The sequence below is a fragment of the Cydia pomonella genome, chromosome 28, assembly GCF_033807575.1.
Source record: "Cydia pomonella isolate Wapato2018A chromosome 28, ilCydPomo1, whole genome shotgun sequence".
NCBI lineage: Eukaryota > Metazoa > Arthropoda > Insecta > Lepidoptera > Tortricidae > Cydia > Cydia pomonella.
This window is the reverse complement of record NC_084730.1, coordinates 8960006-8975875: the sequence shown is the minus strand read 5'-3', so window position 1 is coordinate 8975875 and position 15870 is coordinate 8960006. Positions and strand designations below refer to the sequence as shown.

The 15870-nt window shown below is 39.3% G+C and overlaps 1 protein-coding gene across 1 annotated transcript in view; it reads left to right on the top strand.

Moving 5' to 3' along the window:
- The window catches only part of LOC133532988 (uncharacterized), an 83606-nt gene that overhangs the window by 33026 nt on the left and 34710 nt on the right, over nt 1-15870 (top strand). The window contains 9 exon segments of the mRNA XM_061871893.1: nt 1362-1451; nt 3409-3586; nt 4335-4498; nt 8998-9211; nt 9564-9728; nt 10741-10928; nt 12050-12154; nt 12777-12891; nt 13890-14056. Of these exon segments, the coding sequence (XP_061727877.1) occupies nt 1362-1451; nt 3409-3586; nt 4335-4498; nt 8998-9211; nt 9564-9728; nt 10741-10928; nt 12050-12154; nt 12777-12891; nt 13890-14056 (1386 nt within the window).

Sequence of the window (15870 nt, the reverse complement as noted above, 5' to 3'; positions counted from 1 at the left end):
TGCTACGATTCTGACATACCTCTTTCGCTTCTTTCACTTTCATGACATTCCTCATACACGCTCGTCGTTTTAGGGTGCTCTTGACCTGGCCTTCAGGATTTCCCCGATTTGATCAGACAAAGTCTGCCGAGGTCTACCCCTTCCAGCTCCCTCTTCTACTTCTCCCTTATACACTCTCTTTGTTAACCTTCTTTCACTCATTCTTTCCACGTGTCCAAACCATCTTAATATACCTTTCTCAATTTTTGTCACTACATCTTCGTTCAGTCCACACTTTTCCCTTATCACACTGTTCCTAATTCTATCTTGTAATTTTACACCACACACACTTCTCAACGCTCTCATTTCCACTGCATTCACTTGACTCTGATGTTTCTTCTGCTATACCCAACTTTCGCTACCATACATAAGAGTAGGCACCAACACCCGTCTATGCACAGCCAACCGTGCTTTTTGCGACACCTTCTGTCTGCTCATAAAAGCGTTGAGTGCCCCATTCACACGCTTTCCAGCATTCACTCTCCTTTCAATGTCTTCATCATGTTTACCGTCCCTAGTGAACAAGGTTCCCAGATACACAAACTCTTTCACTTGTTCAACTCTTTCTTGACCAATCAAAACTTCACAGTTTGTCATACTTTTTCCCTTTTCAAATACCATTACTTTCGTCTTGCTCACATTTATTTTCATTCCTTTCCTTTCCTTTGCATTTAGTTACATTGAGGACTATTGGTGTTATGCAGTCTAAATGAACCCTTAAGAGGAAAGAAGACGGCTGCTTCTCCATACAAAGGTAGTCCCCATTTTCCTCTCGGGATATCGATTATGGAAAATGTTTTTACATAATCTGATTTATATTAACAATAGCTATAATTTATATTAACAATAGCTAATATTATAAAAAGAGCGAAAAACAGTATTCATACAATTTTTTAAATGCTCCTTACTTTTATAATAATAAAAAAATCGAACGTAGGGGCATAGCTGTGGTTGATATACAACAAATTGTGTCAAAATTTCTTCAATAATGTTAACATCCAGAGAGGAAAATGGGGACTACGTTTGTATGGTGAATCGGCCGTCTTTCCTCTTAAGGGGCAGAACTAACACTATTTTCTTAATATGTTTACAGTACATATGGTGCTACTTTACCGCACTAGTGCGAAAATTAGCATGCATAGCTGTGTCGAACATTTAAAGGGCCATATGTACTGTAAAACGTTGTACGATACATGTGCGAATAGGTAATTCGCAACTCGTGTCGATTTAAAACACTTCGGTCGTGTTTTAATTTATCGCCACTCGTTTCGAGTTTCCTATTTTTCGCACTTGTATCGTAATTAATGTACTATAATCGCTAGGTTCCCGGAGAGCTGGAGACAGCCATCTGGAACGAAGGTGGCATGTATTACCTGTACCACCCGTGGCCTGCTGACCGGTATGGTATCAGGGTTGGTACCTATTGAGACTTCTCGAATATTCTATAAGTTTAATTACAGCTGCTTAATCTTTTGTCTAATTAAAATATATTGAAGACTTAATAAATTATTTACATATTAAGTTTAAGTACCTGGGCGACCGAGCTTTGCTCGGTTATAACTATTTATTGTAATATGGTGGTGTGTAGGTGATAATCTTAACTACATTATTTTAATAAATTAAACTTGTCTAAAACAATAAAAAAAAAAAAAAAAAAACTTGAACATAAAATAAAAAAAGTTAATTACCGGGCGAGATTCGAACCCGTAACACTCGTTTCTAGCCGTCCGCGTCTTAATCCGCTGGACCAGACGGACAGTGGCCGGCAACACGAAATTAGCGACCATATTCTGCGTCGAAAGAAAAACGCATGAAAACTCGAAAACACGCGTTTTCCCAAACATAAGACTAATCTAGATAGATTGTATACCCCCAAAAACCCCCATATACCAAATTTCAGCGAAATCGTTAGAGCCGTTTCCGAGATCACAGAAATATATATATATATATATATATATATATATATATATATATATATATATATATATTGTTTTTATTGAATTGCGTTAACTCCGGGGTTTCGGTAAGTACGTTTAAGGAAACTAAATGGCATAGTTAATTTTCAAGAAAAAAAATTTTCTTGTTGTTTTTTACTATTTTTATTTTTATAAAAAGTAACTAAATGTGTCATATTGCGTTGTTGAAACACGGGCATTACATTTAATTTAAGCAAACAATTGAAAACTGTGATATATCAATGTCATTTCTAACATCGATCGTCCGAGATAGTACGTACGTTTAGTAGCAAATGTATGAACTAAACACTAATCAATAAGTAAACAGGCCCTAAGGCGAGTGTACACGCTCGTAAGGGCCTTATAATATAAAAAATTATGATTGATTATCTCCGAAATGGAGTTAGTTAAAATATCGGTATCTTTGAGAAAGTTACCTACTTAATTTAAGCTCAGGAATGCACCCTCGAAATTAACGCAATTAAAAAAAAAAACACGGTGTATATATATACAAGAATTGCTCGTTTAAAGGTATAAGATTTGACTGGGGACTTCTTATATATCCGTAGATCCACTATTTTTAAATTGGAAACCCTTATATTTATTTTCACCACACCAACTGGTAAAGGCCCGCTTGATCAATAAAATTCATCCACATGTGGGGCAAAGTAATTAGCGCACATCGGGGTTTTTGGTGCGGGAATGTTTTCGTGTATTTATAACTTTGTTTATTGTAAAATAATTAACAAACTATGAATTGAAAATAGACAGTAAGCTCCAAATGCGCTTAGAAATATTAAAATAGTATCGGTTTTTATAGTTTATACCTGTTTTTTGGCTAGAGTAAAACATTCCCGCACGAAAAACTCCGATGTATGGAATTAGATGCAAATTTAGATTTGTTTCCTTATGTTGGTAGGATTGGCTTTTAAATTATGATTTGATTTGAATGTTTTTTTTTTATTTCATAGCCACACTAACGTTTTCTCGCGTTGGTGTGGTGAAAAATTTTGTTTCACTCGGAGGCAAAGTTTGTTTAACCCTCGTGCCATGTAACCCTCGCAACGCTCATGATTCCATTCTCAAACCACTCGCTACGCTCATGGTTCTATTTTAGATTCTTTTGTTTAAACTTTTAGAACGCCATTTGACTTTGATATTAAAATTTGATACATCAAGGATCAAAGTCAAATGGCGTTGTAAAAGTCTAATTTACAGGGACTACAAAGTGTTCTGTGACAATACACCTCTATTTCAAAAGCTCTCTGCTTGTGCTAAGCGTCCATTCTTTAGATACTTTTTTTTCTTTTAGGCCTCCTTGTGAAATTGGTTGTCCCACTATGAGTATTGATACTTCATGTATCTAACCTAACCTGTGTTAACACAAGTATATACGAACATGATGCTTATTCAGGTAGGCCTCCAAGGCGGCGGCAAGGCGTGCCTCCTCTGCTTCAAGCGCACCACCGGCCTCTGCGACCACTTCCTGGCCGCCGCCCGCGACCTCCGCCGGAAGCCGTACAGCATCAGCGCCGTCAGCGTCCAGGAGCGCCCGGGCGGACCGCTGCCGGAGCCTATCAATAACATGAAACGTAAAACTATGTTAAGAATTTCTTGCCTAAAATAATACACCACAAAAGCCAGGAAAGATTCAGAAACGCCCGAATATGGACCCGAGCCCATCATACCCCTACTAATATCATATATATATATATATATATATATACAACCAGCTAGACCTATATCACAGACAACTGCACAATAAATACTGGAATGAAATGGACACATGCAGGTAAACCGAGGATATTATACCGGAACTAAACCACAAGCTCACCAAAATACTACTGAAAACACCTCGACACCAACTACGTAAAATAGTAGGATTAATTACAGGACATAACGCACTAAACAAACACCTACATAATATGGGTAAAACAGACAGCCCCATGTGCAGAGCGTGCGTGGAAGAAGAGGTAACAAAACATATTCTCCTAAACTGCAAACAGGTAGAAGTATACAGGAACAAATACCTAGGGACTCCGTGCACACTAGGACAGGACACAGAACATTTTAGTCCACCTGCCATCACTCTGCCTAGCAACATGTCCCGCCCGACTCTATTTTAGTTTCGTAATGACGTACCCACGTCTTGCCCTTGGTGCGGCGACGGATCTCGACATTCCCCACTCGATTTTGAAGCTTGATACCGAGCATGGTGCGCTCCATGGCTCTCGGGGCTACACGGATTTTATGCACAAAAAAATCGAAGAAATTGCAAATTCCTTACTACACATGGACAAAATTTTTCGTGGTCTAGACACGGCTTCTTTTCTGTTCCAGCGGTGGCCCAAAACCGCTGGGTTATTCGCGGCAGTTTCCACGAGGGCGACGAACGGTTCCCAGAAGAACATCGCAACAAGCAAGCCACTCCTATAGCCATAGCTGCCATTGCCATGGCTCATGTTGCGCCGCTTAATGAGTGGACTCAGGAAGAAGTGAATGAGGTAACTTTTGCTCCTTCATTTATTCCAGTTGCATCTTCAGGTTGGAATTGCCTTTGGCTCAGCTGTCCTATTGTTTCCTTGCCTTTTCACACTTTTAACATCACCTTCATCTAGCATCTGTCTTAACCCTTTATCAGGCTGACAGTTCAAAAATGAAAATCGAATGTCAGTCTTACTCATCGAAAATAGAGCACAAGTTTGAAGTGCCGTATGTGGGAAATATATCTCCCTTAGCCTGGTAAAGGGTTAAGTCTTTCAACTACTAAACGGGGGTTTTCTTCTTCTGAGCCAAAGCGATCAATAACTGTCTCTTCTTCTTTACTATCCAAAATGTCTGCGTTAGAAACTCCTCTCCAATTTTACTGTAGAAAGCTTGTCTAAACATTTGTTACCGTTGTTACCACTCGCTTGTGACACAGCGACAGTTGCAAGCGCCTAAAAGAGGCACACGCGGTGAACTTTTAGAAACCTGTAGGTATTTTCCACTTTACAAAATTCGCATAATAAAATAGAGAAAGTACAGAGAATGTTTGCCAAGGCAATTGATTATCGCACTGGACATAAATATATAGATTATACCACCTCCATGAAAAGACAAAATAGGGACCGTGCGCGTTAGAGGGTCTGCCATCTTGTGGTCTGAATCGGAACCATAAACATGTACATTTACACGTCACGTGTTTTCTTGTGCATAGTAGGTTCATCGGAACAATAAACGTCACAGTTACGCCTCGCGCCAAAAATATGACGGCTCCTGTGCTGCCTCCTACAGTTCATGCATGCTCTCTATACTATTTTATTAAGTTCTCGTCGCGATCGTATTGATGTCTTGATCTTGTACGAAGTCATTAATAACATCATCGAATCTTTTTTTCATTTTTTTCATCGACGCCCCTTCGTTATTGCACTTGCTTTCTTTTAGAGTACCCAGCGTTGTGAGCGAGCTTGTAGGAAAAAAACCCTATTTCATATCCCCCGTAGTCGTACTTCATATTCAAATAAGTTTTTGGCAAAATTTCATTTTTGGTACAAGCTTTTATCGCTGACTGTACTTTTCTTTCCACAGGCAACTAATACTCATCGAGCAAATTCTAAAAACCCCGAACACAGTTAGGTTGCGTTGTTTTATCACAGAGTTCCTATGTCCACCTCTTGTCTCCATCATCAGATCAGCTCGATGGTACCATAATATTGCATTGTCACCCGACTTACATATGTATGCAAATTTTCAGCTTAATCGGAAACCGGAAATGGATCAAATTTAACTTGCAAAATTTGATTACAAACAGACAACGGTCAGGTGAAAGTAAATAAAAACTTGTAAAAACGGTTTCATTAGGAGAGCGTGCAGGTTCTATGACGAAAGTGCTTGTTGCTAGGCCTACATGAATAAAGTATATTTGAATTGAATTGAATTGAAAAATTTAAAAATGTAGATGTTTTCCATGGAACGCTATTTAACTTTAAACATTTATCTTTAAAATGTATTTAACAGCCATAATATTGTTATAAAATTATTGTAGGTTTTCTGGCACGGTTTATTAACACACCGTTTATGTTAATAATGGTTCATATCGATAACTCGTATAAGGTCACTGTGGGCAAGACCGTCTACAAGGCAAGTCCGTCAACACATTATAACTCTTGAATTAGAAAGCGTTTGCCGCTTTGGCGTCGAGTTTATAAGTCAGTTTTTCGCGCTAGTTCCCTCACTCTAAAACAGATGGCGCTGTGACAACGAACTTCAGAGCAATCCGCGTAAACAAGTCATTACGTGTATGGAACTCGAAGTGATAGTGCGACAGTCTTTGCAAATAAAATTGTTAAAAATAGTTTGTGATCAGATTTTGCACCAGAACTCGACTACGTAAGTAATATAAGACCCGGCAATCTTTATTATGTGTTTAAATTATAAGATATTGGCCTAGTTTTGTAATTATACGTTCCATCATTCATCACATTAAAATTTTGCTAAGTTGGAAAGTCCGTCTACTATGCACAAGGCAAGTCCGTCATATGCCGGACTTTCCTTGAATCAGAGGTTACCAACTGTTAAATGGCTTCAATATTATTTATTGCGATTTTATAAGGTTACTACAGATACGCATTTTTACGACATTGCGTATGATGTTTGTATTTTGTATTTATGAACAATTTTAATCTCGAAACTAGTAAAGAAATGTGTTCTTTATCCTCAGCACTATGTAACCGAAAATACAAATAAGAAAATACCTATTAAGTAAATAAATGAATAAATATTGGCCGCAAGCTAAGCATAGCTTAGCTTTTACTATTGATGCTAGGCGACGACATATAGAAACTCATATAGATAAATATATAAAAAACAAACATGACTGAAGGAACAAATATCTGTGTAGATTATACAAGCAAATGCCCCTACCGGGATTCGGGGCCTTCATATGTTATATTATTATACCTATGACACATATTATTACCCTTTTTACTCCTCTTGAATTTTAGAATACGGTTGTACAGTCATATTTTCTTGATAGTTTTGAAGATTAAAATCACTGCAGCCATACGAGTCCATACGTATTTTTTATTTCGGAACATTTATTGTACTTATCGTGATTTAGGCGATTTGCCTACACCGTGATACAAGGTTACGCGCCACGCCAACGCTGTACCGCGTGTGCCACGCCGCTATGTGACGTGGGTTCTTCGCCTTACTTATCCTGAAAATTTACGTATGTAGGGTACCTACTTGTGTTATGGAATTTGATTTGCCAATCACTATTTGATTTAAACTTGCTACTCCTATGAGCTTATTTATGTAACCCTCTTTGATCTCCGTAAATTTAAAACAACGAGTAAATTTAAAATGACTATTGGTATTTTATTTGAGAAGAAAAAAAATAAGTACGTATAATTATTTTCCAAAAAAGGTTTACCACCCCATTTACGTAGTATATGCCGGACTTACCTTTTAATAAGAAAAATTGTGTTTATTTCGAATCTAAACCCTATATTAACAAGTTTAGAGTACACTTTTCATTGTCTGGTTTCATTCTTTGTAAGGATTCTAATACGAACACATAAGCACCCATAGTATGGCTGATAACGTTACTAGACGGACTTACCTTAAACTACACGGGAAGTCCGTCTACTCGCCGAATTTTTAAAAATACTATTGTTTTTGCTTAATTAATGATTAAAATGATCTGTCACTATAGCTTAATTATTATATATGAAATTCTTCATCGTATGTGATTACAAGCGGTCACGTAAGTGAATAATTAACGGAGCTAGAATACTCCAATGTAAAAAATAAATAAAGTATGCCGGTCTTGCCCACAGTCACCTTACTTTAATATTTTAATGTTAAGGTTCACATATTTTAATGAAGGAAACTGTAAGTCTACAATATAAGTAACTACTATTGTATTTAATGTAACAAAACAAGACTGTTTGTTTCTGAATAAATAAAATAAAATAAATAAATATTGAATACACTTCGTATTCCCGTTATTTATACATTCATCGTATGTACATCAATATTCATACATCGTGAGGAAACGGGACTAAGTGTAAGGTCTGAGTGGACGCTCGAGTCGGGCGTGCAGCGGGGCGGGGCGTGCGGCGTGCATGTTAAACAAATGAAACTCATACTGGTGTCCTGAGTCGACGCTGCTCAAAGCGAATGCCGAGCAGGCAAGTTTGCGGGCAATGCAGCGTCGAGCGGGGCGTCGCGGAGAGGTTCAAACCTGTTTGTGATTTGCAGCGGCGATAAGAGCGTGCAGTCATGTCAAGCAAACAAATAATTATTGACATATAAAATAAACCAGCATTTTGGCTATCATCTCACACTATACAAAAATAGACTGTATAAATAAATTGAAGGTAAATTAACCCTTTACCGCATATGCAACTATATATGGCAATTATAATATTCAACTCTATTAACAGTTATTAAAGTTCAAATTTAAACAAAATATTTTTTATGACATGCGTTAAGAGTAAGTATTTATTTTCACTTTTAATCCATTGCATGTTAAGGTTTCGTATAAAGTCGGAAATTCTCCAAACCGTCTTCTTTGCTTCACTACGATCTTGTTTTGTAGAAAAACAACACATTTTGAGCCATAAATGCTCTTCTAAAAAGAAATCGAGAATGTCGTCCGACGTCGATGCCATGGTGAATGCGACCGATTCACACGAGCGGTGAGCGTGCGCTGAGGCCACTCGCTGGACGCTCTATCTCACGCTCGCCCGCCCCGCTGCACGCCCCGCCGAACGCTCCGCTCCGAGCGTCCACTCAGGCCTTACACTAATTCCAATAAGGTCTATAATTTTTCCTCTGGCCTGGAAGGTCAGATGGCAGTCGCTTTCGTAAAAACGACAACGTCAATCTACGCCACTCTACGCCAATTTTTGGATATTCGTTGTCAAGTCGAAGCTCGGGCTCCCATGAGCCGTGGCAAAAAACCGGGACAACGCAAGGAAGATGATGATTTACGTTATTCATATTTTCTGGCCAGACGCTGATCCGCGGTGACATCCTCTACGAAAGCACCATGGAGAACCTAGAGAAGATGGGGATCAGCATGGACACCGCCCCAACGGAGGCCGAGGGTGAAGCCGAAGAGGAACCGGCTCCAGCAGGGACCCTGGCGGCTGCTGACGTCATGACCAGGTTCAGGATCTCGGACTTCGACTGTATTGAGACTGAGGTCCAAGATGGAGCATACGTTGGTGAGTTTTGATAGGAATTCCCCCTGTAGAATGTATAAAGAGGCAGCAGGAATTAGGAGGGAGCAGAAAGAAGTCACAGTTAAAAGAGAGCCAATGGGGTTGGCAACTTTCATAGGTTTATACAGATGGCCCTAGCATACGTAGGTTTTACGTCTGAACGCGCCTAAAGAAGTTTTCACTTCAACATACTTATAGACAGAGGTCTCAGTTACGGTAACGGTAACAATGGTTTTTTCTCCATCTCAAAAAATGCCCAACGCGCCTAAAGAAGATCTGACTTCAAAAATAACTTCTCGTCTTTAACAGTTCGACAACTTTTCTTCGATGGCCTCTGATGATGATGATGTTGCAGGATCTCTAACGCCATCAGAAGGAGTGATGTCGTTGCGACAGTCATTGAAGAAGCTCTTCAACGAAGCGTCATATGCGGTGTTGACCGCTCGAGGGAGCTCCGTGGCGGTGTTTAAGGCTGACAACAAATATTACATGTTTGATCCTCATGGATGTGATGAGAATGGTGAGTCAGATTTTTAACAAGTAGAAATATCTGCGAACGATGCTATTAAGCTTAGAATAATTAATTTAAAAGTAGAAAAATTCCTGCCTTGTGTGAGGTTTGAACTCACGGCCTCTGGATCGATATTCCAGCGCTCTGCCAACTGAGCCCCAAGACCTCATCCATAGTCAGCAAATTTTATCACCAAATTTTCTAGGTGACCCTAGCGACATTTACCGTAAGAACGTTACACTTCTTAAACGGCTACGGTGAGTCAGATGTTTACAATAAGGGTCGCACTAAACCGTCGTTGCGACAGTTCCTCAAGAAGCTGTTGAACCGTGGTGGTGACTGCTCCAGGGATCATCGTGGCCGTGTTTAAGGCGGAAATAATTATATGTTCGATCCTCATGGGTATGATACATAAACGACTTTCCTCCCTCATATGAAATTAGAACAGGTGTTGTGTTCGCCCAAAAATAGGGAGCTTTTGAACGGTGGCAAACAAGCATACGGCCCGCCTGATGGTAAGCAGTCTCGGTAGCCTATGTACGCCTGCAACTCCACAGGAGTTATATGCGCGTTACCGACCCTAACACTCCGCACCCTCGTTGAGCTCTGGCAGGAACACAACACTATGAGTACGGTCTAGTGTTATTTAGCTGCGGTTGTCTGTAAGGTGGAGGTACTTCTCCAGTTGGGCTCTGCTCAGAAGCGAGATGTCATTTATTTATTTAATCTTTATTGCACAAAAGAAAACCTTATAGTACAAAAGGCGGACTTAATGCCATGAGGCATTCTCTACCAGTCAACCTTTTCAACATTCACAATACAACACCCATACCTCTCTTAAAATATGATTCCTTGCTCCTGTGGAAAGCACTAAATGGGAGCCACGGGCCGAAATATTTGCAGCAGTTAATCCGTGCACGTGCACGTACAGTAGTGATTAACCCAACCGCGTGTGTCTGTAACCAAAACTGGTTCCATCTGAGTTTCTTATTCCAATGACATAAATTTCAATTTCCCGCAGGCTACCTGTCAGATGACCTGACATCCACAGCCTGCCTCGTCTGCGTCGGCAGTTCCACCGACGCGTTAGCAGCCGCCATTGAGAGTAACCTGCCTCCTGGCAGTGATGACACGTTCAATATTTCCCCTGTTGAGGTTACGCCTACTAAGCTCAACATAGAGTTGGGAGCTCCAGAGCCAAAGCTTGAGGTTAGTTTATACACATTTCGCTGCACACTTCTCTTGAGCTGTAGACTCGGACTTTAGACACATATCAGCTACCATTAAGAGTAACCTACCTCATCAGTATTTCCCCTGTTGAGGTCACGCCGACTAAGCTCAACATGGAGTTGGGGGATGGTTGGGAGCTCCAGAGCCAAAGCTTGAGGTTAGTTTATACACATTTCGCTGCATACTTCTCTTGAGCTGTAGCCTCGGACTTTAGACAGATATCAGCTGCCATTGAGAGTAACCTACCTCATCAGTATTTCCCCTGTTGAGGTCACGCCGACTAAGCTCAACATGGAGTTGGGGGATGGTTGGGAGCTCCAGAGCCAAAGCTTGAGGTTATACTCTGTATATTTAGGTATTTAAAAAAAGGTAAACAAACAATTTGTAAATTTTCGGGTAGTTTTAATATTTATTGGTTAACCAACCAAATACAAAACCGCCTGGATCTGTCACTGAACGACCTGACTTTAAACCTACATTATTTGATCATGTAATGTTTTCATCTACCCTCAGCTGCCTTAAGGAGCCATTTGAGGGTAGATTTTGTTTACCTTTTTTTAAATACCTGAAGATACAGACTATAGTTTATACACATTTCGCTGCATACTTCTCTTGAGCTGTAGCCTCGGACTTTAGACAGATATCAGCTGCCATTGAGAGTAACCTACCTCATCAGTATTTCCCCTGTTGAGGTCACGCCGACTAAGATCAACATGGAGTTGGGGGATGGTTGGGAGCTCCAGAGCCAAAGCTTGAGGTTAGTTAATACAGATTTCACCGCACACTCTTGAGCTTTAGATATCAGCCGGCATTGAGAGTAACCTTCCACCTGGCAGTAATGGCACGTTCAATATTTCCCCTTTTGAGGTCACGCCGACTAAACATACTATGAATTGAGAGCTCTAGAGACTGAGTGTGAGTAACACAGAACAGAATGTTGTGAGATAAAAAAATAACAAAAAAGGAATGAGATAAGCCGATGCTTATATTGTATGGGTTGGCAGTTTTATGGACACATTAGCTTTAGATTTCGGATCATGAGTGTATGTAGTACCGATCGTCATTAACCGATAGATATTGAATGAAGTATTTGTTTTCAGAGCAAGGATTTCACGTGGATTCAGAAACGCGCGGCAGCCATCATGCCCGGGCCACGCGGAGAACACTCCGCCCTCGGTAAATCTGCCAAAAAGGCCGGCATTGGGGTAAGTCATGTCATCATTATTATCACAAAATTCGCAGTGATAAAATAGAGACGAAAATGGATAGAAAATGAGCCATCCATTACAAAAAAACTGGAATTTAAAAAATTATATTGAGATTATAAAAAAAATACAAGGCTCCAAAGTCTACAAAAATAATATTTTTTTCGTCTTTTAAAAAAAGAAAAAAAAGTGGTACCATTCGATTCCTTACATCTTATTGAAAAATAAATTGTATGACATCTATACACATAAACGCAATATTTCAGGGTCAAAATGGCAATTTCCTTGATCTTCGATACATTTAGGACAGACTTATATGATGTGACGTCACATCACCTTATCATTTTGTTAGAGCGTTTCAATCGTCGAGTGCGAGCGTCAGACTTTAACTCTCATTTCTGTCCTTTGTGTTGCTTAAATGCCACGAGTCCTATATAGACATTTGATCCTCAGGAAAACCAAGATCGTTAGACATTATTTACAAAAAATTGTCAAGTAGCCAATTCTTTGCATATAGCGATGATATTTTCATGAAATAAAATACCAGTTGGCAATCGAAGCTATATGAACATTTATATTTGAGAAAAATGTGGAATAGGCTATTGTATATTAAACGCGACAGGATGAAGACAAAGCTGGAAGGACGCTAGCCCTACCAGCCGTGGCAGCGTTCGCAGCAGCCACCGACGCGGTGCCCCCGCCACACATGCACCAGGACCACATGTTCAACTTCTTAGGTCAGTCTTATGTTAAATGCTAAATCATGCTATTTTTTTTATAATACGTCGGTGGAAAACAAGCATACGGCCTGCCTGATGGTAAGCAGTCTCCGTAGCCTATGTACACCTGCAACTCCAGAGGAGTTACATGCGCGATGCCGACCCTAACCCCACCTTACTCACCGGCAGGAACACAACACTATGAGTAGGGTCAAGTGTTATTTGGCTGCGGTTTTCTGTAAGGTGGAGGTACTTCCCCAGTTGGGCAGTTGGGTTGGGTTGGGGTTTCCTTGGATCTTTTCCTGATCTTGGATTTTTAATTATTAACCCTTTTCCAGGCATAGTACGATTTATCGACCACACACGCGCCATTAGAATTTCAACTTTAGCAGTCAGATTTAAGGCTCAAATTAGATTACACTTTCAGGAAATGTTACTTGTCTTCAAATGAATCATCATAGTTGGATTTATTGGAATACATTAGGATATTTTGGGAAAACCTTGTAGATTGGTGCGGCTTGGAAAAGGGTTAAAATGTCTCTAAATAAAAGCATAAAATATGTATATGTATGTAAATTTAAAGCAGGTTATAAATTTATCCAATAAAAGTCTGTTTTTTTTTTGTAATCATAAACATTGTTTAAAATCAACCATACTTGATTTGTTTAGGAAAGATCTCATATTTTATGTGGAGTATGAAAGTTCCGTTTCCAAAATAGATTTCCAAAATTTTCTGAAAACATTTCAATTTTTAAGAAGTTTCAAAGTTTTTCGCAACTTGCACGTATGTGAACTAATAACTTTTTTGTGATGCGAGAAAACACCCATTTATAGTCCGTCTAAGTTAACTTTGTACCGAGTTCAATAGAACAAAGAGGATGAGGTGTCAGTACATACGTCATATTTCTATGGAAAATTGACATTAATGAAGATATAGACATTTTCACACTTTGTCATTGAAAATACCATGCAGGGTTAGCTTGGTCGGACTCTAACAAGTTTTGTCCATTTAATAGACGCGGGCGCCGACTACTACCTCCAGCACGTAAAGAAGACCGGCAACAAGAACATCAACGTCGAAGACTTGTCGCAGAAGTTCGAGATGGGCGCCAACACCTTCTCCATTGAGCTGGAGGAACCTAAGACAAGGCTGCCTTTGCGACTGCCTGATGAACCTACCGGGGTAAGTATATTTATTTATTTAATCTTTATTGCACAATACATGAAGGTACAAATAAATAAATAATAATAAATATTATAGGACATTATTACACAAATTGACTAAGTCCCACAGTAAGCTCAATAAGGCTTGTGTTGAGGGTACTTAGACAACGATATATATAATATATAAATATTTATAAATACTTAAATACATAGAAAACACCCATTACTCAGGAACAAATATCCATGCTCATCACACGAATAAATGCCCTTACCAGGATTTGAACACGGGACCATCAGCTTCGTAGGCAGGGTCACTACCCACTGGGCCAAATCGGTCGTCAAGGTCGGTAAGGCGGACTTAATTCCTTAAGGCATTCTCTACCAGTCAACCAATGGGTTAAACCAGAAAGATTAAGTAGGTGCAGTGTCTTTTAAAGTAAATGAATTTGTAACCGAGACTATATATGAATATAAACTATATATTGATAAACTTACACATATACTTAATACAAATAAACATACATATATTAATACATACATAATTATACCAAGTGTGAATCATTAAGTTGATGAAGAAGAAAGTTTGTCAAGGAAATACTTGTGCAACACGCGCTTGAATGTGAATTTGGTCTGCGCTTGTCTGATAGAGAGTGGGAGAACGTTCCAAAGTCTGATTGCCTGGACAGTGAAATAATTGGACATGAAACCCGTTCGGTGTTGGGGGACAATGATAAGTATAGCCTCCTTCAGGATTTTATACAATCGTGGTAGGTATAATAGAGAGCTTTTTAGTCGGGTACCGTGTTTAGGCCATGAAGCTTGCTGAGTGGCCTAAGTAGGTATGAGATTGAAAAGCTTGATTATATCACTATTGTATACGATACTTTTTCTGTGAGTCAACAAACATTTTTCTGCTATAAAACCAAACAATGGTCTTAAGTGCCATAGACCCTACTTCACTTATTCTTTCTGCCAATTTGTACCATTTAAAAAAAAACCATAAAACAAAACGACAAACAAAAAACGATTTAAATTAAAATTTTCCTAGAATTTGTTAGAATCGGATATATGAAAGCATTATTGCCCAAACTGAAAACGAAGACCTTCGCTAACGCTCGGTCAATCATAATCATAATCTTTATTGTTTGTGAGAAATGGGTTACATTGCCGGTAATTACTGTTGTAACAATTTTACATGGACTCACCAAGACTCTACCCTTACAGGTGTACAAACAAACATTTCCTTACAACGAATGATGTCAAGCATTAATACACTAATAAATCATAATCTAAACTCTTACCTAATAAAAATCATGCAATAATAAAAATGAAATAAAATAAAATTCAAGTCAAATACAATCAAATCCCATTATCTAAATCATTATTTAAAAATTCATTAATAGTACATTACTATAGAGGCCGGGAAACGTAGGGTTGCAGGCCAAGTAGCCGTATAGAGATACGCGGCCGGCAACCCCGTTTCTCGCCGAGATATGTATAGTGCTTTTCTCAAACTTGCAATTATAACAAAATATTGCAGTCAATTTGTTTTGTGGCGACCTACTCGGCTCGACACTCTACCAGCGATGTACAACCTTACGCGCGTAAGTCCGCGCGCCTGCGCGATGCGCCACCGCCGTTGCTTAGCAACGAATATGCACAACAAATCACCGTACCAAGCTAACTGAAGCTAGTTGATGGTTGGATGCCAAGACGTTGTCACAATTTGACGTTAAAAAACAAAAGAAGGTTGCTTTACAGTCCTAGGTGTGTAAGGCAGTATGAAATTCCTTTACATATCATCTTCACTCATCGCACCTGATATGTAGTATT